The sequence below is a fragment of the Necator americanus genome, chromosome III (genome assembly GCF_031761385.1).
Source record: "Necator americanus strain Aroian chromosome III, whole genome shotgun sequence".
In the NCBI taxonomy this organism is placed as follows: domain Eukaryota; kingdom Metazoa; phylum Nematoda; class Chromadorea; order Rhabditida; family Ancylostomatidae; genus Necator; species Necator americanus.
The window spans coordinates 23,824,345-23,849,065 of record NC_087373.1 but is presented as its reverse complement, the minus strand read 5'-3'; the positions used below and the strand labels follow the sequence as shown (position 1 = coordinate 23,849,065).

The window sequence follows — 24,721 nt, the reverse complement described above, 5'->3', positions numbered from 1 at the left end:
CCACCACCGTTCACTGCTGCAGTCCGCGATGGTCCACTCTCGATTCCAATCGCTACCTCCACACCGCGCAGCTTCGAGCGCAACGGCTTACGCAAGTGGACCGTGCTTCATGTCGTTTTTAGCCGACTATATATTACATCATTAATATATAAACTATTTCCGATGCTAACAAAAGGGGACATCTATCGGTCCCGCTTAGTAACCAAAACAACTACTAAACCGGATCCAGTGAGCTGAACTGGTTAACACTTTTTCACTGCTTCAGCGACTTTCTTTTTTTAACAAGAGAGAGAAAGCGTACTCACAGAAAATAATCTATCTATTCTTTCTAAGTAGAACGGGGTAACAGAAGAGTTGCTAAACGTTAGGGAATAAAAAATTTTTTAATGTTCGGTGTATAGCTCTACTGAGAAGACCAAGCAGATAGCGATGTCTGGCCTTGTTGGAAGTTCGACCGCCACCAAAAACAGTTCATAAATCCAGACGAGGTGAAGAATACGCAGCCATGTGCACTATGTGGCTGGCCTCGGAATGAATCAGAGTTGATTTATCGCCGCTTCGACTTCGATTTCCTGGATACTAAAGGTATATGAATACTATAGCAAACTAGGAAAGATAACGAAAACAAAAAAAAACAACAGGAACTTGGTTATCACTAGTTCCCGATAGCCAATTACGTGCGCAAAATTGCGGCTGCTGCAACCCTGTTGAAACCCAACTAAACAGCCACAAAGATTGCTTGCAACGTTCAGCGTTTTTATCGATCGTTCGGCTGAGTCCGTAGACCGCTAACGCTCACCAAACGTAATAGACGAGGCCGCGTCGCGTTGGTCAATGATTAGACTATCCGCGGGACACTCAATATGGTAAACTAAATATTATTGTTGGTAACACTTATTCTGTCACTTATTTGTTATTACAGAGAAGGCATTTTCTCTAACCTGGAATCTTTGTTTTTCCCCCTAATTGTTCAAAAATATGAAAACAAGTGAATTCGAGTAAATGTGGGAACTGCCTAAAAAAAGTGAAAAGAGGAGCAGACAGAAACTTCCTACCTAGGTGCTGAGGTGAATGGGAAAGATTAATATTCTACGCATATAGGATCCATTTTGCGTCTATTGTGGTGTATGGTGCAGCATCGCGTAAGCCGTCACATACGATGCGACGTGGTCCCGTATCCTTACTACGCAACTAGTAGCGGAAGCCAACGCGAAGGTTCTTGGATGTCATTCTTTCTGAATATACAAAACAATGTCAAATATCTTGGCCATAATTGCCTTAGATAGTCTTCAGAAAGAGATTATTTCTTCTGAAAAAAAGAGCAATGGAAGAGTCCCTCAAGACATATCCTTGCCGTTTTCGCACAAGCCGCCTCTCTTCAGCGATTTCTTCAACAGCTGTTTCCTAATTGGACTTATTACGAAATCATCCGTCAGTTCAGCCATGAAAAGAAATATGACCATGACTAGTACAATTCGCAATGCATCTTGTTCGAAAAATGGAAGAAAATTGTGTCCAGTTGTCGTGTGATGAGGCAGGAGCACGTCAAATGCTGGGACGTATAATCAGCTAGTAGTTAGATTTAGCAATGAAACTACCAATGCAACTACAAAATTGTGAAACCTATGCTTCTGAAGTTTATTGATTCTTCTCTATGCATAAGACAACATATCACGGTGACGAATAAGTGCTTCTCTGGACGTACGCAGAGTCAGTGTCGTTTCCGCACTCTTCTTGTACTTTAAGTTCGAAGCGGGGTCTAATAAGGCTAAATACCGAACAACCCAGACATTCAAAAGCTAGCGCCAACATAATCGCTAGGTCATACAGTTGTCAGTTGTGTTCGCTTCTTGACATTTAACGAAAACATTGACGACGCGGAAACCCTGATATCCATCAGTCTTTCTATTCAACAGTACACAACTATAGCGCGAAACTAAACATAAGAGCTCAGAAAGCGTACGCCTCGCACAGTATGAAACAGAATTCTGAGCACGTTTGTATATGCCCTCATCCAAGACTCCATGTAAGTATGCATTTTCCCCTACGTGTGAGGTGGATGTATGTCTGCTTCGGTACTTTCTTCCCATTTATGTTCATTAGTGCAGATAAGGACGATAATCATTAATACCGTACGGTACGTCCGGAATCCGCAGCGCTTCATAGTCGGAGATGCGAACAAATGCATCGAAGCAACCTTGTTTGAACAGCGAAAAACTAACAACCATCTGTTCTAACCGACAGCATGACGAGAAGAGGAACGGATGCAACGCCGCTATTGATACGTGCGAATCGTCTCTCTGCACAGGAGCGCATCAATTCCGCCGGGGAACCACCAGACACGTCGAACATGTTTGTGCGCATAGCCTTGACGGATTCCGAGGGAGACAACTGCCCTCACACGTCCGCACACGTTCGGACTGTTCCAACCTGTCAGAGTAGCAACACCCAGCCCTCTTCATAAAACGCACACACGGCAGGCCGCTCGGTCCCCACGTCCTGGTGGCACCCGCGCTCACCGTCCCCGTGGACTCCCGTGCCCCTCGGTGATGGTGCGAGACGAGTTCGCCTTATCGGTGACTCATGCACGCGTCGACGGGAGTTTCACAACGTCGCCGTCGTCTGTTTTGCCCCTACGACTCCGCCTCTGACGGTTCGCGCCGAGACAGCCGTTTGAATTGAGCCAATCAGCGCGCGCGCGCATGGACGGACTGGCCGAATTTAGCTGACACGGGGCGGAGCGAGCGGCTCGCGATCGTTGTGTCCACGGCGCGAGCCCGACTCGCTTGGCCGGTCGTGACCTCCTAGTGTCCACCCCGGCTGCCTCTTCCACGTTGTCCCAGCCGAGTGCTGGCGCCTACTCTCACTATTCCAGTCAAATCCGCTGATTTGGTAGTCAAATCGCTCCGCGCTCTCGCGATTAGACCTCATTCGCCGTTTCTGCTCGCACTCAGTGATGTTCCCTCATATCACCTATTTTACACACTAATTGTAGTTCAGCTTTCATTGTTTCTTCTCGTTGATTCGATTTATGAAGAGATCCTCATGTGAGTGGCAGATAGTCTAGGCTCGGTACGCGAACATCCTCCACTTCCCAAGGTGTTCCACCATTTCGTGACAAACATGAAGTTATTGGTATTAGTATGGATTGGTTTCTTCCTTCTTCCCACCCTCTGTGACATTCTCATGCCTCCATTCAATCACGCAAATTCCCCGAAAGGAGTGTTCCGCAAAGTCTCCCACTACTTACGTTGACAGCAAAGCAACGTGTATATGATTGTTTCTGCTTGTTTCATTTCTCCTCTAACATCAGTTTACTCTTTCCTAAATTTGGCTTTTGGACCGCCAATCCTCTCTTCAGCCTTTCAGGAACGCGAGGCTTCCACTTTTTAGTTTCCGCTGCGCGACAACAGTTTCTTTGCTTTCTCTTCCAGTCATCTAGGATACCGTGCGACTGAACTGTCCGGCTTCTCGTGCTTATCTGTTTACCGTAGGGATTTGTCCGAAACGTCAGAACAAAATGGCATCAGCGATCATTTTGCGTTCGTATTAATGGTGAACATCTCAGAATTGTTCTTCTCATATTGTGTTCCATTCAGCACTGGTACTAAGCTGTAACTGAAGACTTCCCACATCTTGTGATGAGATAAACCAGATTTCTATTGTTTATTAGATCGCCTCAAGCGTTCCCATTCGTGGAATTACTTCTTTCTTCCACTTTCTCGCACATTACAGTTGTTATCAGAAGCTTACAGGTGTCAACCGATTAGTAATCTCTGGCAAACATGTGTGATGACGACGTGGCAGCACTTGTAGTCGATAACGGCTCCGGTATGTGCAAGGCCGGATTCGCGGGAGACGATGCACCTCGAGCAGTGTTCCCATCCATCGTAGGCCGTCCGCGACACCAAGGTGTCATGGTTGGTATGGGCCAGAAGGATTCTTATGTTGGCGATGAAGCGCAGTCGAAACGAGGTGGAGTACCAGTAGAAAATTTGGCAACCTCCGTGATCATCGTTTTTATTTCAGGTATCTTGACTCTAAAGTACCCGATCGAACACGGTATAGTCACAAACTGGGATGACATGGAGAAGATCTGGCACCACACATTCTACAATGAGTTGCGTGTTGCTCCTGAGGAACATCCTGTTCTTCTCACTGAAGCTCCTCTCAATCCTAAAGCAAATAGGGAGAAAATGACCCAGGTACATTCCTTTTTATACTCAAACAAGGTGCGTGGAGGTTGACTAGACGGGATTTTTCGGGACTTGTCCTTTAAAACACTGGTATAGTCAACCCACAGTCTACACATTTGTAAACAACAATAGAACTATAGCCTTGTTTTTCCATTTGATTTCAAAAACATTTAAATTGCTCGGTTGTTTGCCTACTCTTATCAGATCTTCTAGTGCGATTAGCACTATTTATGGGTTTAGAGCGTCACTCGGCAAAATAAAGAGCGTCGTAAACTGTTGCGGTGTTCAAGTGATAAAAAGAACCGAAAGTTCGAAGAATTTTTTTCCTAGCTCGAATTCCGTACTGTTGTTGAGAAATGCGTTTTAGATCACGCCCGTTTTACAAATCATCAGTGTTGTTGTTTTACTGAAGTAATTAGATGCAAACTTATCTTGTACAACGGACATGGAAGCAATCATTCAAAATTTCAGCCTTTTTCTTTCGTAAAGCTATCACCATGTATTCAGTTAAGGTTAAATATTTCTGTTTGCGCTATTCTATTGTGTGACCACCTCGTAACTGCTATGCGTCGATCTGTCGCGAAGCAATCAATGGGGCTGCCGATGATCCGATTATATCTATGTAGGGCATAGGCGACAAACGAAACTGAGGGAGACGATATCGTTTCATCTCGTTCATTTCCAAAGTTAATCAATAGTTAGATCACCCTGAAATGAATAAACTCTTCAGGAAGAAAGGATCCATATCTTAATCTCGTGGTCGGATTCAGTTTTTGGTTTCTGGCATTCTTTTTTTACAGGAAAGGAGATTTCTAGGATGGGTAGATGCTTTGCTTGCTGCTTGATGATCGTTTTGATTTGCCTCGGTGATGTAAATAACATCACCGAGGCAAATCAAAACGATCAAGCAGCAAGTATAAGATATAAAGCAATAGTTCCTGGATGTAGAATAATGCGGATGACACATAATTCTAGAAAAATCATCTTTCTTTAAACCCTCAGAGACCTCCCTAGATACAGCTTTCTAGAGATGTTCTGCGATAGTTCTGTAATAGGAGTTTTCTAGAGATGCTCTACAATAGTTGAATTATATTTAGAATCGCCCGATATCTGGTATCGGTGCTGTAGACAAACAAATGATTGAGATACCAATAAGTAAGACTTTGTCTTTACTTTTACTTAAGCTAAAGAAAGATTAATTACTTTGCTTTACTTTGGCATAAGAAGTAAGGGAGAAAATTGCTTGCTTTAAGTCTTTGTCGGCTAACGTTTTGTAAGTAGAGATCCATAGAAAAAGACGGTAAAATTTTCCGATACCATGCGACTCTAAGAGACAGATGGCTCAGAACAATCACTACATGAGTTAATTAAGCGGCGCCCTGATGCGGCATCAAATAAAGAGCACTTACGGAAATTTCTTTTAGGACTAGTAGTTATTGCTAGAATCCGTCCTGAGCATACTGTCGAAGAAGTTTGCATTCCGAAAGTGCGTTGCCATTTTGGATGTGATAATTCTCCGCTATAGCTTGAAGCAATGTATATGTTTAGTCAGACTGCAATAATTCCAGAATTCTATTCAAGAAGTAGTTTGAAGATATTCAATATATTTTGAAGTTTCTTCTCGGGCTCGTTAGAACCGCGCTTTTTCTGCTGTGTTAAATGATTCTGTTTTAAATAAGCTGGCTTTGTTTTACTATGAAAAAGTGTGGTTTCCGCGATCTCGTTTTCGTTTTTTTCTTCACGCTTCACAGTTCATGATTTTATTGCAGGCATTTTTGCGAACGGTTGTACCTAACCATCAATTCTTAATATTACGAGAAAAAATAATGCAATACTATTGAAGGACTATTAATAGATATACAATACCTGGTTGCTCTTAGACTTTCTCTGATTGTGGAAAATATATGCAAAGTTTCTTTAAAGGCAGCGTACCACCAAATCGATCATCACATCTCCTGCATTGGGGCATCTGCACAAATAGATAGAAGAGGTGTAGTTTACGATGACGAGCATGATTCCGCTAGAATCCAGAAAAAGGCATATGAAACAGCTTTGCAAACCTAGAGTTAATTGGGCGTCATCACCTTCATATTTAAAGGTCACCCTTACCTCTATCTGTTCGCTCAGAGATCTAGCATCGTCAATGAGCAGTAAATAATTCTGCGATAAATTCCCTCGATTTCGAAATCTAGTACTTTTAAAAGAGTACTATTGCTCATACCCCTTCTCTTCCAGATTATGTTTGAGACTTTCAATACGCCAGCCATGTATGTAGCCATCCAAGCTGTATTGTCCTTGTATGCTTCCGGACGTACTACTGGCATCGTGCTGGATACTGGTGATGGTGTCACTCACACTGTTCCCATTTATGAGGTATTGTCTGTCCATAATCAGAATCCGTGATTCTCGTAGTTTCCATCTATTGCTTGTTGGGGAGAATTCGAATATGAGTTTTTTTCAATTGTTTGTACTCAAGGGATATGCTTTGCCTCATGCTATCCTTCGTTTGGATTTGGCTGGTCGTGATCTCACTGACTACATGATGAAAATCCTCACAGAGAGGGGATATTCTTTCACAACCACCGCAGAGAGAGAAATCGTTAGGGATATCAAGGTCCGATATTGCTTCCAAACTTCACTGTTCAGGGAAATCGCCAAGTCAGTATCTTTTTTTTACAGGAGAAACTCTGCTATGTTGCACTGGACTTCGAGCAGGAAATGGCTACTGCTGCTTCATCTTCGTCTCTCGAGAAGAGTTATGAACTTCCTGACGGACAGGTAACGATCGTTCCTTCTCATATGGCTTTTTCTTCAATGTATTATTTTACAGGTAATCACGATCGGCAACGAGCGATTCCGTTGTCCTGAAGCGCTCTTCCAACCGTCGTTCTTGGGAATGGAGTCTACTGGAATTCATGAGACTACTTACAACTCTATTATGAAATGTGACGTGGACATTCGAAAGGTGGATGAAAACCTCAGTCGTAACACCGTAGCACTATTCGCTAGCTTCAGTTAGCAAGATTTCCTCTGCTGCATATACGGATAACTGACATATACTAACTAATTCTACTATCTTCAATGTTGAACCGTTGAAATAAGTATGGCGATAATTCAAATATGCTAATTAGTACAAATCTCATTACTAATATCTGCGGGAATTATACCGTGAACTCATGGTTAGTACGAGCTTTCTCTGCGTGATCTTATCGTTTTTCTAGAGAGAACCAGGTGCAAAAATCTTCTCACTAAGATATATTATTCTGTGATAAGTGGGGTGAGAACAACATCGCAATGGAAAACTATCATGCACACAATATGACATAAGTGATAACCAGTAGGAGGTCAAAGACTTACTCCACATCCACGTTAAATGCCTATTTAGGACTTGTATGCCAACACCGTGTTATCTGGTGGTACTTCTATGTTTCCTGGAATCGCTGATCGAATGCAAAAGGAAATCACTGCTCTTGCTCCAAGGTTAATAAAGAACTTATGCTAGGGATTACTTGATCTTTAACACATACTTATTTCCGTAATGATATGTTAACTTATAAGAGTGAATTTATTAATATTATTTTAGCACGATGAAAATCAAGATCATTGCACCACCCGAGCGCAAATATTCTGTTTGGATCGGAGGATCTATTCTTGCTTCGTTGTCTACCTTCCAACAAATGTGGATCTCTAAGCAGGAGTACGACGAATCTGGACCGTCGATCGTTCACCGCAAGTGCTTCTAAATGTTAATATTCTATTGTGTTAGAATGTTGGACTCACACCCTCGCCAGTCATTGTCATGTCTCTGAAACAGTGCAAGCGCAGCTCATTTTCTCTGACTTGAATTTCGACCCACAATACGGGGATGTTAGGTGCCACCACTGACACCCTGTTATCTGCTTGAGTGCATAATTTATGACACTTTCTTTCTTAGCATGATGATTTGTGGATTTTCCGTTTTGTGTTGTTCATAGCTCCAAGTTTTTTTTTCTCATTTTGAAGATCTATTAATAAACGTGATAAATCATTTCTTCTTGCAGGTTGTACTTTTTCTGCTATGTTCACATAGCTTTAAGCCTGCATGATACATTTGCTGCGGTCGATGGACTCGTTGTTTATATCAAGAGAACACAAGCGCTGTCCAGTTTGCGCAAAGAAAGCCGTTGCCTGGCTAAAAATCACCTACGGCTACTCGCGTCCACTGCATGGAATCGATCCAGTCGAGGCTATTTTCATTGTGGCACGGCGCCTCATTCGGATGGGATCCTGCATTTGAGAGCGTGCAGCTTTTTTTTGTGGAGAACAAGATGTGTTGGGGTGATTGCTTAGGTTGAGAGTATGCTACTCTACTGGATAATTATGAAAAAGGCATTTAGCTAATCCAATGAGTTTGCTAGGATTTACACGAAAAATTCAAGGAATTCCAGTTCCAATTACATTGCTTGTTTCATTCCGGGTTGTTAATGCAACAAACTTTGTTCTAGTGACTATGTCAGTGGCAGTGACGCACTAGGATGACTCAGAAGTAATGAGTAGTTTTGAAACCATCAGTATACCTTTAATTCTCCCGTAAAGGATGCGTGTTATCGAAAGTTTGTGTTTTATTTTTGTTATTTGTAATTTTGTAATTATTTACTATTGTCATAGTTTGTGTTTTTGATGAAGAACTTATAATTTCTGACGCGTCCTTATATTGCCGTTAATTATTTACTGTAGTCCCGCTGAATCAACATTGTCTAGGAGAAGCTGAGTTTCGAATAATGGCTCACTTAAGCCTTAAAATCTGAAACAAGAATAGATGTGCTGAAAGACAGTATGGATTTTTTCTCCATTCTGACTATTGTCCCTTGATATTTCTTGAAGAGCGAAAAAAGAAAAGCCTCTGATAACTCCTAAGTAGAATAGGTCTACCACATCTCATAAAAAATAGTCAGGTGAAAACGGAAGCATGATGCCGTTGCGTAACGGGCTGTGCCGGGAGTAGCACGATAGGCCGTGATGTAGGTGGACGCTCGTTTGCTGCAATCAGACTAGAGAGAAGAGTAAGGATCTCACCCCGAGTAAAACTGCGTACGCAATGGTACCAGGCTTTAGATTGTTTTGATCGGACCATAAATGGAATTGAAAGTGGGATGTGAATCATTATAGAAGAGAGGAAGTGGAATTAGCTGAAACGTATAAATGTATCACCTTTTTGGCAGTAATAAATGTAGAAATCGGCCATACAACACTCTTCTTATAAGGAGTGTACAATGTTCACGGGTGAAGGACTGGTCGTTTTCCAAATTTTTCGATGCAATCAACTCCTTAGTTCTGACGCAAGGATGATGGGAAAGTTGTATTCAAACTAATATTCGACCACTTAAAAATTGGAATCCTGAAAGCTTTGAATAAACCTGTTAGTTCTAGGCTAGAATTCTTTTTGAATGGAAGAGCGAATCCTACCAGCGAGGTGTTAAAAATCTATCTTTTTAGGATGTAGTTGCAATCTAGAAAAGAATAAAGGACTAATTTACACGGCACTTAGATGATATGTCATCAATAGCAAATGAAAGACTAGTGATCGAAATTATTGGCATTGGTTAACCCTTGAATCCTTGGATACATCAACCCTATCGGCTTCAGTCCCAAACGTTCATTAATGGATTGCGAGAAGATTTTTGACTTACTTAACTTAAAGGCAGCTTATCACATGATTGGCGTAGTGTGTAAACTTGATGACATACGTAGAGGTCTATACGTAGTACGAATATGAGTGTGGCCACGCCTTCCCTAATCATCCTGAAAAACGCGTTGGAAACGGATTCGTTCCTAAGAGGTAGATTAGAGCTCGCCGCGTTATAAGGTGCCAGTCTCTTCAGCCTATTTGTTGTTTTTACTTGAATGAGCTGCTGAGGAGATCTCACTGGTTTTCCACCGCTCGCACGAAGATGCGATGCGTGCAGAAGTGCGGCGCGTCTCAACTTGCTTTATAGGAGCGAACGCCATTTTTCACGTTGTTTTTTTTTTCGTAGTACGATGAGAGGAAATTGAGAGGGGCCACACCCGTACTCTTAATCTACACCCCGAACTCTACGTTTTCCATCAAGTGTCCACCTTACGTCAATTTCATGATACGCTGCCTTCAAAACCTCCTTAGGCCGGCCGAACCATTTATCCCTTCGAAGTCGATAAACGTTGGTACATTGTGTCTACAATGACAAAAAATTGATCCGGTACATCGGCTGACCCCGCGGGACCCCGTATTTGACACACACACGCGTCCATAAATCTGAGACAATTCTAAACTGAAGTCGCGGTTTTTTTTAACATTGGAAATCTTATCCTTTTTATTTAAAATTATTTTCTCAGAAAAAAATCGAACCAAAACTAAACCATTCATGGATTCATGGATTCTCCTGAAGCTCTCCTGTGCTTACGAGAATCCTCCAGCTGTCTGCAACGTGACCTGATCCAATAGGCGGGATGGTATTATCGTCTGATGCGGTTGCGCGCATCTTCACCGAAGTGTGTCGTAGCTGAACACAATTCTGTCCAAGCCTTCTCGATCTACCACGAGAGCTCGGACGGAATCCATCCGTTCGCCACTGCTCCACATCCTGCGGGATTTGGCGTATCGCATGCGTGACTGTTGACACCGAATAACCAGAGTACCTCAACTCGACAATGTCCGCCACTACAACGAAACGACACGGAGAGTTTTTACCAAAGGTTCCACACACCCACGCTTTTGACATATTTGGGTTTGACTTTGGCGGCGTGCTGGACGACACCACCTTTTTTTAACTTCGTTATATAACTATGCAAGTACTGCAGTCGTTTTGCAGTTCGTATTTGCCACAGGGCGTGTGCCCAAATGTCCAAAGCACAAGCTGGGCCACTGCGGGCAGGCAGCATTCACACTCGTTGACTCGCAGGCTCCAGTGGAATATAAATTATTGTTAGTCAGTAATTCACGTAGTTTGTCCATAATACAGGACCACTTTGCGCCACTTATTATGTTGAGGTCTGGAAATTAGTAAGAAATTAAATGAAACAGTTTCTGGAATTTTTTGTTATGACAGAAAGCATTATGTTAGTCTGCTGCTCGTAGCCTTCCAAATGGACATAAGCAAGCTAACCATGAAGGTGAAAGGATAATTCTTAAGTTATAGTCACTTGTGGAAGGGTGTGCCTTCATTAAAAGCAATCACTACACCAAGTTTTTAGATAGCATGAATACTTACATGTAAAAACCTTCGAATAAACTCTTGAATTTCCTTTCACGTGTGTCATTGTAGTTTAGTAATTAGCAACATGCTATAACCACAACTGGTGTCGGAACTTCGCCAATCGTAAAACAAAAATGACTACTTTCTAACTCAGATACAACTAACTACAGCATCGAAAGGGAGGATGGAGAAGTCATTCTACTAAATAGGCATAGATACAGTCTGATACTAGACACAGTATACTCAGATTTCTTCGACAGCCCGTCCACTTGCCTTATCACCATCTGAAGGAAGATGGACATGTCATTCCAGAGGTCCTACCTTCCGAAGTCCGACCGCACCTCAAATGACGTTCGTCAACGAGATCAAACTTAGAATGTACATAATGAAGATCCGATTCAAAGCCATTCTCTCGTGAGAGTCGATTCTAACGACAATACTAAAAAAGACCAAGTAGTGCTCATGACTGCCAAAACGAATATGTGAAATAGTAAAACAGGCCAATATGGACGAGTTCTTATATTTTTGATACTGGTGCACAGAAAACTATGATAAAGGAACGTAGAGCAAAACGTGCTTCCAATACAAAAGCAGAAGTATGCATCATGTCTGGGATTGGTGGCCATACTGAGAAATTTAGAACGTTTCTGTTCCATTGAAAATCTCTACAGTTTTTGCAAAAGTGATTCATTTAACCTTTCAAACAAAACCCGTGACAACTAACTGTTTCCGTTCAGCATATCTTTTAGAACAAGACAAAAAGTTCCTTCAATATAACGATATTTGTTTGTCCAATCCAGGATTGAGAGTTGAACACCAAAATCCACAAATTCTGATTGGATTAGATAGATACCACTACGAATTTGTAATGAACAACACTAGAACAAGGTTGCCATCGGGATTGACTGCATGTTGCCAGAACATTAGTAGGTCCAACTCTTCACGGTCACAGTACAAGTGCAGTAAATCTAGCTAACGAAAGGATTACTCATAGTCCTACGCTCGTTCTGAAGCCAAGTGAAGCGAATATACTTAAGATGTTTTTCGAATTGGATGGATTGGGAGTTTCTATAATGAATTTTCGAATGACGAAAAGACATTTGAATATTCTGAAAAATACTCTAAAACTAAATCATTTGAGGATGATTTTGTGGTTGCAGCCTTTTCTCTTAAGAACAACGTAATCGATATATCCGATAAGTACGCGATGGTACACCGTAGGCTCAAGTCCTTACAGAGATAGCTGGCCACCAACAAAAAGCAAAGGTCGTGCTACAGCAAAATATTGAATGATTATCTCAGTTTCCATAATCGAAGAAGTACATGAACCATTCAAAAACACGGCTAGCATCTATTATATCCCACACTCTGGCGTGTGGACACCTTCAAAAACGAAAACTTTCAGAATCGTATTTGATGCATCCTCGAAACAAAGATGTAAACTCTCATTAAATGATGTAATCCACAGCGGTGAATCTTTCGTTGATGAATTTCACTATATCCTTATTCGCAGTCGAATCAGCAAGTTTATATTAAAATGCGATATCGAAGCTGCATTCGCTCAGATCAGAATCGTAAACGAGTACAAAGACCTTTGGGTTAAAGGCATCAGTCGTATGCCGGCAAAGGCATGCATAGTTGTTTACAGATTTAACCGTTTACCATTCGACATTACCGCATCTCCCATTATATTGAATATGGCAATTCTTGCTTACTCAAATGCAAGGAATACATCACATTTGCATGAAATAGCATGAAACATTCATATTGAGAATATTTTATTGGCAGCCGCAAGTGAGCAGGAAGCTTTGGAAAAGATGTAGAATTCAAAAATCATTCCAAAGAAATTGCTATGAACCTACGAGAATGCGTATCAAATTCTGAGATAGTAAATGAAGGAATTAATGAGAAAGACAGGTCACTTTCTGGTGATATCAAATTTTTAGGTGTTAAATATAACATAAACTGATGAGTTTAACGTGAAGGTAGATCTTCCGTTAAAAAATCATTTACTAAGCGAGATGTGGTTAGTATAATAAATTCTGTTTACGACCTTATAGGTCCAACTGCGCCATTGTTTATCAAGTTGAAATTGCTAATGCGAGAAATCTTTCGCAGTGTGGAATCTATGGCAAAATAAGTGGAATGACTATGTTAGTCCAGATATGACTGTTATCGATGGAACTACATCCGTAAGGAGATCAATTTTGCGAGTATCAGCATTCCGAGGACAAAGCTCACAAATGTGCGAAATCTTCACACCTCAGATGCAGAAGTGCGCAACATTCACACCTCAAAAACAGATTTGTGGGTATTTTGCGATGCAAGCAGTTTTGCGATACCAAGTTGCGCTTTCTTGCGGCATAATGACACTAACGAGGTCATGCAGTTGATTAGCCGAAAGTCACATTCGACTCCCAAGAAACTGCTGGCCTGCTCCGGCTTATACAAAAGCATCATAACGTACGAGCGGGCCACCTCCTTGCCATATGGTCCGACAAGGAGGGGACAGTATGGTGACATAAACATAGGAAGTTATTATGTTCCGAGATAGGAACAGGGTGCTTACCCAGCAGTAACCATAAAAACAACGATGGTTTGGGATCATTATCTATGGCCAATATGGAAGACTTTCTCGTCGAAGTGGACATAACACCTCCCTTCGCCTCCATTTCTGCTGCAATTCGTGCGCTTGCTCACCGCCTAGAGAGTAGTCAGGACAATATTCTCCGTCAGTTGGATCCGCCTGCTTAGAACTTCTCAGCCGTTCGGAGCCACGATCTCTATGTGTCTTTTGCACACTGGAACAAAATCGCGGCACGGTGCTAGGTGCAACATATCATCACACCGATGATGGTCACTTATGGTGACCTCACTACTACTCAAGTAGTTATGGGCGTGGTCCGCTTATAGTAGCTCTTAATATGAATATATATATATATATATATATATATAAATTGTATAATATTTTTATTATATATATTCGATATACTTCGCCTTGGTTGTTCACGAGTAGTCGTCTGGCTGTGGCAGTAAACATTCACTGTACCACCTATTTATTCAGAACGATGCGGGCAAAGATCCCAAGAGTCTCCGCAAACCCTACACATTTGGTGCATTGGCCGGGAATTGTCATGATTGCTCTTTGATGGGATGACCTTGTTGATATGTTTGTGGTCAAGTCTGCTCTTGACGTAGCCTTCTGTACCGATCTCTGTGTTTGCCGGTATTGTGATTGACAGATTTTATGATGTCTTAAGGGAATTTGGATAAGATTGTTTCGCATCACATTGGGTCGTAGGTCTTCCCTACATCATATCTTGCAGAAATCATTTGGTTGGTCAGCATTCTGATTTGATCAAATGTTGCAGAGCAGCTGTCTGCGCAATCGTTCGCCATTCTCATGCTGACGAATTTTTTTCAAAACTATTTTTGATCTGTTGGACTGGTGATTGTAGTAATTCTCTTGTAAAGTCTTGATCAACCAATTGTAGTTTTCAGGAATGTGCTTTATGCCTTTAATGGCAGTTTGTCTTCTTCCTTTTAGACTTTTTTTGAGTAGGAGTATCTTTTCAATAACGTTCATTTCTTCACTGTTATGGACAAAGGCTTCAAAAATAGTCGAGTATTCTAGGAAGTCGTCAGAATTCCCGTAAAATTTTGGTAGTGTGGCTTGTGGAAGTTTTATTGACCTCAGCGTCCTTTTCGCTGTGCCACTATTTGACGTGGATGCTGAATTTTATGGGTCCTGCAAGCAAAATGGTATTATAATGTCCCGCACACAGTTTTCGTTTGTGTTATCAACTTCGCCATCCCCTTCTTCATTTTCTTCATTGTTGACGTTATCGTCACTTTGGGCTTTTAAGGACATGTATCGTACTTTGATTTCTATATTTTCGCGCATATTTTTTGTTTCATCAAGGCGCGCTGTTAGCATGAATGTTAGGTCGTTTGCTTCAGCTATCGCTTATTGTAGCTGTATCATATCATCATACCGATGAAGGTCACTTATGGTGACCTCACTGCTACTCAAGTAGTTAGGGGCGTGGTAGCTCTTCATTGATGTGTGTTAGTTATACTTCGCCTTGGTTGCTCCCGACTGGTCGTCTGGTTGTGGTGATAAAAATTCACTGAACCACCTATTTATTCATCGGAACGATGCACGCAAAGATCATAGGAGTCTCCACACCCTATACACAGCAGATTCCCAGACGCTGTCGCCAGAAGTCGGCAGGTAAGCCAAACTTGCTCTATGCGAGCGTTGAATCGAGAAACATGGCAGAGACGACTGCGACGTCAATTGCTTGCATTGCCGGTTAGAGCATAACACGCTTTTGTGCTGCAGCCACGTTCGACCTGGCGTTCCTTACAAACGTCGTCAGAACTAATGGTCCTGCCCTACTCAACCTCCTACTACACCCAGCTGCAAGCTCTCCTTCCACTCGTCAACTCAAAGCAAGTTTTCGATTCCACTCCGGGATTCTCCGGGATAGGAAGAAGAATCGAACAAATACGACACTCTTTGTTACGTAGTCTGTAGATCTAAATTCTATTGATCATTGTGTCGTAGCATTGTTCCGATATCGGAACACGATAATTGATAATTTGTAATGTTTGTTGTCCTTGCCGACTATATGGCAAGGACACAGGGCGCTTGTCTGTCATGTTGCTTTTGTATTAGCTGGAACAGGACGGCAGTTTTTCTGTGTCTTCATTGCTTCATTTGATAGAAATTTCCACTGAACCACCGTTTCTTTTCTCGGGTATAAAATCCCATTTATCGTCAGCAGTCCTAACTCACGCGAACACGGTCCCAACAGAATGAAGTCTAAACATTTGAAGAAGCTACCAGTTCTCATTAACACACTGGCGAGGCTCTTCACTCGTTATCTGTCGAAGTGCAAGGTTCCTAAGCAATGGAGAACCAGCAATACCGTGCTGTTGTATGCTCAAATGTCTTTTCGTCATTCGAAAATTCATTATAGAAACTCCTAATCCATCCAATTCGGAAAACATCTTAAGTATATTCGCTTCACTTGGCTTCAGAACGAGCGTAGGACTATGAGTAATCCTTTCGTTAGCTAAATTTACTGCACTTGTACTGTGACCGTGAAGAGTTGGACCTACTAATGTTCTGGCAACATACAGTCAATCCCGATGGCAACCTTGTTCTAGTTTTGTTCATTACAAATTCGTAGTGATATCTATCTAATCCAATCAGAATTTGTGGATTTTGGTGTTCAACTCTCAATCCTGGATTGGACAAACAAATATCGTTATATTGAAGGAACTTTTTGTTTTGTTCTAAAAGATATGCTGAACGGAAACAGTTAGTTGACACGGGTTTTGTTTGAAAGGTTAAATGAATCACTTTTGCAAAAACTGTAGAGATTTTCAATGGAACAGAGAAATTTCTAAATTTTTAAATTTTCTAAATTTCTCAGTATGGCCACCAATCCCAGACATGATGCATACTTCTGTTTTTGTCTTGGAAGCACGTTTTGCTCTACGTTCCTTTATTATAGTTCTCTGTGCACCAGTATCAAAGATATTAGAACTCGTCCATATTGGCCTGTTTTACTATTTCACATATTTGTTTCGGCAGTCATGAGCACTACTTGGTCTTTTTTAGTATTGTCGTTAGAATCGATTCTCACGAGAGAATGGCTTTGAATCGGATCTTCATTATGTACATTCTAAGTTTGATCTCGTTGACGAACGTCATTTGAGGTGCGGTCGGACTTCGGAAGGTAGGACCTCTGGAATGACATGTCCATCTTCCTTCAGATGGTGATTAGGCAAGTGGACGGGCTGTCGAAGAAATCTGAGTATACTGTATCTAGTATCAAACTGTATCTATGCCTATTTAGTAGAATGACGTTCTCCATCCTCCCTTTCGATGCTGTAGTTAGCTGTATGTGAGTTAGAAAGTAGTCATTTTTGTTTTACGATTGGCGAAGTTCCGACACCAGTTGTGGTTATAGCATGTTGCTAATTACTAAACTTCAATGACACACGTGAAAGGAAATCCAAGAGTTTATTCGAAGGTTTTTACATGTAAGTATTCATGCTACCTAAAAACTTGGTGTAGTGATTGCTTTTAATGAAGGCACACCCTTCCACAAGTGACTATAACTTAAGAATTATCCTTTCATCTTCATGGTGAGCTTGCTTATGTCCATTTGGAAGGCTACGAGCAGCAGACTAACACAATGCTCTCTGTCATAACAAAAAATTCCAGAAACTGTTTCATTTAATTTCTTACTAATTTCCAGACCTCAACATAATAAGTGGCGCAAAGTGGTTCTGTATTATGGACAAACTACGTGAATTACTGATTAACAATAATTTATATTCCACTGGAGCCTGCGAGTCAACGAGTGTGAATGCTGCCTGCCCGCAGTGGCCCAGCTTGTGCTTTGGACATTTGGGCACACGCCCTGGGCAAATACGAACTGCAGTACTTGCATAGTTATATAACGAAGTTAAAAAAAGGTGGTGTCGTCCAGCACGCCGCCAAAGTCAAACCCAAATATGTCAAAAGCGTGGGTGTGTGGAACCTTTGGTAAAAACTCTCCGTGTCGTTTCGTTGTAGTGGCGGACATTGTCGAGTTGAGGTACTCTGGTTATTCGGTGTCAACAGTCACGCATGCGATACGCCAAATCCCGCAGGATATGGAGCAGTGGCGAATGGATGGATTCCGTCCGAGCTCTCGTGGTAGATCGAGAAGGCTTGGACAGAATTGTGTTCAGCTACGACACACTTCGGTGAAGATGCGCGCAACCGCATCAGACGATAATACCATCCCGCCTATTGGATCAGGTCACGTTGCAGACAGCTGGAGGATTCTCGTAAGCACAGGAGAGCTTCAGGAGAATCCATGAATCCATGAATGGTTTAGTTTTGGTTCGATTTTTTTCTGAGAAAATAATTTTAAATAAAAAGGATAAGATTTCCAATGTTAAGAAAAACCGCGACTTCAGTTTAGAATTGTCTCAGATTTATGGACGCGTGTGTGTGTCAAATACGGTGTCCCGCGGGGTCAGCCGATGTACCGGATCAATTTTTTGTCATTGTAGACACAATGTACCAACGTTTATCGACATCGAAGGGATAAATGGTTCGGCCGGCCTAAGGAGGTTTTGAAGGCAGCGTATCATGAAATTGACGTAAGGTGGACACTTGATGGAAAACGTAGAGTTCGGGGTGTAGATTAAGAGTACGGGTGTGGCCCCTCTCAATTTCCTCTCATCGTACTACGAAAAAAAAAACAACGTGAAAAATGGCGTTCGCTCCTATAAAGCAAGTTGAGACGCGCCGCACTTCTGCACGCATCGCATCTTCGTGCGAGCGGTGGAAAACCAGTGAGATCTCCTCAGCAGCTCATTCAAGTAAAAACAACAAATAGGCTGAAGAGACTGGCACCTTATAACGCGGCGAGCTCTAATCTACCTCTTAGGAACGAATCCGTTTCCAACGCGTTTTTCAGGATGATTAGGGAAGGCGTGGCCACACTCATATTCGTACTACGTATAGACCTCTACGTATGTCATCAAGTTTACACACTACGCCAATCATGTGATAAGCTGCCTTTAAGTTAAGTAAGTCAAAAATCTTCTCGCAATCCATTAATGAACGTTTGGGACTGAAGCCGATAGGGTTGATGTATCCAAGGATTCAAGGGTTAACCAATGCCAATAATTTCGATCACTAGTCTTTCATTTGCTATTGATGACATATCATCTAAGTGCCGTGTAAATTAGTCCTTTATTCTTTTCTAGATTGCAACTACATCCTAAAAAGATAGATTTTTAACACCTCGCTGGTAGGATTCGCTCTTCCATTCAAAAAGAATTCTAGCCTAGAACTAACAGGTTTATTCAAAGCTTTCAGGATTCCAATTTTTAAGTGGTCGAATATTAGTTTGAATACAACTTTCCCATCATCCTTGCGTCAGAACTAAGGAGTTGATTGCATCGAAAAATTTGGAAAACGACCAGTCCTTCACCCGTGAACATTGTACACTCTTTATAAGAAGAGCGTGACACACACATACACCCACACACCCACACACACACACACACCGCACACACCGCACACACACCCACACACCCACACACACACACACACACACACACCACACACCACACACACCACACACACACACACACACACACACACACACACACACACACACACACACACACACATACACCCACACACCCACACACACACACACGGACTATAAGCTCGTTATTATATATCATGATGTTTCCTGCAATGTTTTTATGATCCAGTCGTAGTTTTCTGGAATCAGTTTTATGCCTTCTATGGCATCTTCGTGAAATTTCGGTAGAGATGCCTGGGGATGTTTTATCGATCGATAACGGAATTGTTCCGTTTGATTCTGTACCGAGTCGACTGAATTTGGCAATCCTGATTGTGAAGTGCTCGGTTCACTCTCATTATGGTTGCTATTTCGTTCTCCATAATCATTTTGTGTGTTTTGGGTTTCTACCTCATCTGAATTTTGGTTTTCACCACTTGTACTGCGGGTGGTGTACCCGAGTTTTGCACTCATTCTGTCCAAAATGCAACTGTTTTCGTTTAATCGTGCAGTTAACATGAATATGAGGTCATTAGCCTCTGCTACAGCTATTTGCAGTTGAGATTCATCTTCAATTTGCTTTATTTCGAGCATCAAATCTTTTTCTCCGATTTATTTTTACAGTTTTGTACTCGTCCCTTACTTTATTGTTCAATTTTTGCAGATTTTCTCTGCCTTCTCTAAGCTGCCTGATACCGCTCATTAAGAGCGTAATTGCCTACCTACATTATTCGTAGCTCTCTTCGTCTACTGTAGGATAATTAGCCTTTGTTGTGTACTCCTTATACCTGGAGACTAAATTTTTGAGCGTTGATGCGCTCAGCACAATTGGTGTTTTATGGAAATGAAGTTTTTTTGCAAGTTCTTTCCAAAATTAACTCCGCTGTGGTTAGTCAGAGATTTAGCTCCAAATACTGTGTACGGGAGCGAGATTACTCACAATTGATGTGAGTCACTCTGATTTATTTCAGAGATTTAGCTCCAAGTACTTTGCGTACGGGAGAAATTACTCAGAACTGCAGTGAGTTACTCTGATTTATTTCAGATTTAGCTCTAGGTACTTTGTACGGGAGCGTTCCCAAAAACGGAATCAATTGATTCTAGATCTTTGGTTGGACCTGTATGCTCTTTATTAATGAGCGAGTCTCTTCTTCTAGCCTCAAAGATGTTACTCTTTGACGCGGGAGTGTTGGCTTGTTTTAGCCGATGCACCAGACTATGTTAGTGGGTGACTAGAGACTTAGGGATTTTACCACCCTAATTGAACAGACCAAAAGCGGTGGTTCAGTGAAATGTCTTTATTGTATGAATACAGGTGAGCAGAACAGTTGACGGCAATGCGATCCAAATGAAAGGGTGGACAGAGCGTTGTCTGCCGCACTCTTGGACGGCACAAGTCGTTATCTGCGAAAATAACCATAACAGCGAACGGTACTTTATACCACGCCCCTTATCTATCATCGGGGTCGATGATACCCCCTTTTATAGCTATCTGGCGCCAGCGCACAAAAAACGCCGGTGGACCCGTTCCACCTCATATCATGGCTATCTGGCGCCGGAGCGCCAACCCGATGCCGTGGGACCCGTCGCCTCCCTTTTTCGAATTCCGTGACACAAACAAGCAAACAAACACACACACACACGTGACAGAATAAGCCCGTTATTATATGTCATGATAATTGGAACTAAATGATTTATATCAAATATGTGCTGCTGTCCCTTGCTGTAAGATCTGGACAGCGCGGTGCGGGAGACCACCCTTCCAAGCTCCTTGAGCTTCTGACGCGTAAATAGTTAAAAAGTGTGTGCGGCCTGGTATTATCTTGATGCGAAACAACACATTTCCTACAGGGAAATTCTCGCCACATCTGGTCGATCGCCTGCTTCAATCTGGTATATGTTGACAGTAGAGGTCCGAAATGAGTATTGACCCGATGGGAACTCTTAATGGACGATTCCCTTCCAATCCCACCAAACACTCAGCAAAACCTTCTCGGCTGGTAATCCGGCTTGACGGTCGATCGTCTGTGTCGGCTCATCGCGCTTGGACCACGATCTTCTTCGGTTTTTGTTCTATATATATATATATATATATATATATATATATATATATATGTACATACTATATACTTTTGCTGAAGGCCCATCTTCGAGGACCAATGCTGGAAAGAAAGGCAACATCTGGACAAAGTAAGAAGTATGATCTACAGTGATCTATAGAAGTGAATCTTCTTGAGGAAATTATATCTGGTTAACGTGATGCCCTTCTGTATGACCCCACATTGATTTGCATCTTTATTTTCAAGACCTCGCTGTGCTATCATCTAAACAGAATGAGCGAGATTGTACGAAGGAAATAAATTAGTTTAATAGTGCGCCCTAATACTGTTTTGACAGTAGAGCTCTATCTTTACCCTGGAGCGAGCTTGTTAGTTATGAAGATTTGTTCGCGCTCCATTTTCTTCTCCTTTTTTACTACTTGAGCGGATGGGAGGGATGTATTTCATTAAGTGAAGATCAGATAAAGTTAAGAAGAATTTAGGTAGCCACTCTATTTCTGACTAGTTTTTCTATGTCTCTGGGGCCGTTTTTGACATTGTGGTGAAATAACGAAACATTCTGCGCTTCTGGAATTGGTGTCCTCTCTGTGATACCGAAAAAGTGTTTTAGATCAAAATAGAAAGGCATAATAATGGGGTCATATAATTTGATAAGTAGTTAGATTCACTTTTTGTCAAACTTTTATTATGAGGAAGCCAACGTATTTCTAATTTCGTCGTTTCTTATGTGAGTCTTAGACCGAAACTCACATCGTTTTCAGAGCTCGTCTGCATGCTTTTTTTAAATTCTTCGTTTGCTTTCTTTACTATTCCTTTTTTTTTTAGAAAACTACTCCTTTTGCTGATATGTCAGAAGAGTACGATACTGTTGCTCCTCCAGGTGCAAAAAGAATGAAAACGGATGAGTTTATCGAACAAAAAAGAGTCCTTTATGTCGTTCTCGAAGGTTGTAGCCTCGAATCCGCCAAGGTTTGTTCTTATTCTTACTCTTTTCTCTTGTTACCTTCTATTATTTATTTTTCATGTAACTCAAATCTTTGAGGCTTAGATTGGCAAGGACTATGTTATTCTATGTAGTGACAAACACGCTAACTTCTTGCGAAAGAACAAGAAAGATCCCGCCGAATACCGTCCTGACATTCTGCACCAGGTGAAAGTTTTTTTTATTATTTTCATTGTGTTATCCGAATCTATTTGTTTCTAGTGCCTACTGAATTTGCTAGATAGCCCATTGAATAGAGCTGGTCAACTGCAAGTTTTTTTCCGCACCAACAAAAGTGTACTTGTGCAAGTCAGTCCGCAATGCCGCATTCCGAGGACATTTGATCGATTTTGTGGACTTATGGGTGAGTTTCAGTTGTACTCGTTCTTCTTTTGCTGACCTTTTCATGAAAAGTAACATTTTTATCTATCGATTCAGTTCAACTTCTACACAAATTGGTCGTACGCGCTGCAGACAGCTCTCAAAAATTACTAACGGTAAGTTGACGCCATACTTGTAAAATCTGTCATATTACCCTGTAATTCGACAGAACCTTACGTAACCCCTGTGTATACTAACATTTTTATCTGATTGTCACGCGTATACCTAACGAATAACATTATCTTTTCCTGAGAAAACGAGTACATGGACTTTTCTGTTTGCAGCGAAATCTGGCTGAATCTCAGCGACGAAAAAAACAGTAGCAGTTTTTCCATTGTCACGTGTCATGCAATTCAAGTCTTTCGTGCTAGAACTGCTATCTTTCAATGTTAATTGACGGGTTTGACACAAATCCAGATAGACTGTAAAAGCAAACGAGATGTCGTAAGGTGGCGACAATAAGAACATTTGTTTTGTTAAAGCGAAATGCGGCAACATGCAGAAAGAGTAGAGTCCACTGTGCTTCCCACATTTGGAACTTATAAGACTGAAGTAGGCGAAAAATACCTACATTTGCACCTTCACTGTGAAGATTTGTCAGTTGGTTACCTTTCATTCCAAGTAAATTGGGCAAAAGATGAAGTGCACTGTGTTGATCATTTCTTATGGAAACTACGCGCTCGACTTCAATTCGGAATCGTTTGATGTTTTTGAGCGTGTATATTTTACAATCACCTGTGGGAGCTAGAATATGTATCAAGTCAGCGTTTTTATCTTCCAAGATAATTGTGGTAACAATTCATCGACATCTAAGGGATGAAAGGCAAGGTTGCCTCCAGATTTGGTTTCGAACCATTTTGCACTCACAGCCGAGCTTCTTAGCAGCTGCTACATCAGTGCCATTCATTTCATACAGGCACTTGAAATGTTGTTTTTTTCTTTTATTCCCTTTTTAGAGCAAATTAGTGTTTGCTTATACAGTAAATCTCACCTTGCTCATATTTCGTTTTGTCGTTCAGGCGGAGAAATGAAACTATTTCTTACTTGTTAGATGTTAGATAGTTCAACATTGAACCAGTCCCCGAATAAACAATGAATTGTCACTTGAGTCTATCACGGTCACCGGATAGATTCTTTTCCTGTTGTTTATTATATTGTTTTTCTTGAGGTGATCAAAAATCCCGTCTCAAACTATCTACCTGTCGGAAGCAGGAAATTGCTGATGTCATTCAATACAGAGGAGTTGATTTTGCCAAACAAACTCATATCGCCGGAGGACGAAGCGCCCCTCGTTGTTGCGATAGGGGGAATTGCCAGGGGAAAGGTACGCCTATGCACCTCTAGTTTGAGAGAACTTATTATCGTTACTCCTTAGATGTCTATATGCTGAGTTAACTTATTTCACGTATTGCCAGCAATGATGCCAACTGAACTGCCAACTTTATTTTAGATCGTGACTGATTACACCGACCAAAACGTGAAAATAAGTAATTACCCACTAAGTGCTGCGTTGACGTGTGCGAAAGTTACAAGTGGTATAGAAGAAATCTGGGGTATAGTGTGATTGTTGTTTTATATGTTCAAGCTTGTTTTCCTCGTGAGTGCCATCCTTTTCAAAATTACTTCTTTTTGTTACTGTTTTCTTTTTTTGTTGATTTTGCAATTGTTATACAGTGGTGAGAGCCCTGTTGAAGTTTCAGATTTCTCTTGCTTCTATACGATGTGAACAAAGTTATTTTGCATATCTCCGGTCTTGAATGCATTGATGGATATCAAAAATCAA

At 41.5% G+C, this 24,721-nt stretch overlaps 4 protein-coding genes across 6 annotated transcripts; 3 read left to right on the top strand and 1 right to left on the bottom strand.

The window, feature by feature from the left end:
• Positions 1-3,785: 3,785 nt before the first annotated feature.
• RB195_010697 (uncharacterized protein) lies at positions 3,786-8,265 on the top strand (the record flags this gene model as incomplete). 2 transcript variants are annotated; one of them, XM_064191824.1, is made up of 9 exons in its annotated part: positions 3,786-3,975; positions 4,030-4,205; positions 6,432-6,569; positions 6,673-6,810; positions 6,876-6,974; positions 7,027-7,161; positions 7,582-7,676; positions 7,780-7,925; positions 8,237-8,265. In XM_064191824.1, 9 exons carry the CDS (start codon positions 3,786-3,788, stop codon positions 8,263-8,265), a joined length of 1,146 nt encoding a protein of 381 aa, XP_064049406.1. The 2 variants fall into 2 exon arrangements, with proteins under 2 accessions (XP_064049406.1, XP_064049407.1); XM_064191823.1 differs by lacking the exon at positions 8,237-8,265 and having other exon boundaries at positions 7,780-7,939.
• Positions 8,266-10,582: 2,317 nt separating this feature from the next.
• On the bottom strand, positions 10,583-10,933 carry RB195_010696 (uncharacterized protein; the record flags this gene model as incomplete). The annotated part of the gene is made up of 1 exon (XM_064191822.1): positions 10,583-10,933. The coding sequence occupies one exon, from the start codon at positions 10,931-10,933 to the stop codon at positions 10,583-10,585; it is 351 nt and encodes a 116-aa protein (XP_064049405.1).
• A 4,536-nt stretch (positions 10,934-15,469) lies between these two features.
• On the top strand, positions 15,470-24,502 carry RB195_010694 (uncharacterized protein; the record flags this gene model as incomplete). 2 transcript variants are annotated; one of them, XM_064191820.1, is made up of 8 exons in its annotated part: positions 15,470-15,523; positions 15,585-15,641; positions 22,401-22,544; positions 22,624-22,725; positions 22,780-22,921; positions 22,996-23,054; positions 24,107-24,262; positions 24,389-24,502. In XM_064191820.1, 8 exons carry the CDS (start codon positions 15,470-15,472, stop codon positions 24,500-24,502), a joined length of 828 nt encoding a protein of 275 aa, XP_064049402.1. The 2 variants fall into 2 exon arrangements, with proteins under 2 accessions (XP_064049402.1, XP_064049403.1); XM_064191819.1 differs by lacking the exons at positions 15,470-15,523; positions 15,585-15,641 and adding an exon at positions 18,899-18,952.
• RB195_010695 (uncharacterized protein) lies at positions 17,942-18,292 on the top strand (the record flags this gene model as incomplete). The annotated part of the gene is made up of 1 exon (XM_064191821.1): positions 17,942-18,292. The coding sequence occupies one exon, from the start codon at positions 17,942-17,944 to the stop codon at positions 18,290-18,292; it is 351 nt and encodes a 116-aa protein (XP_064049404.1).
• Positions 24,503-24,721: the final 219 nt, after the last annotated feature.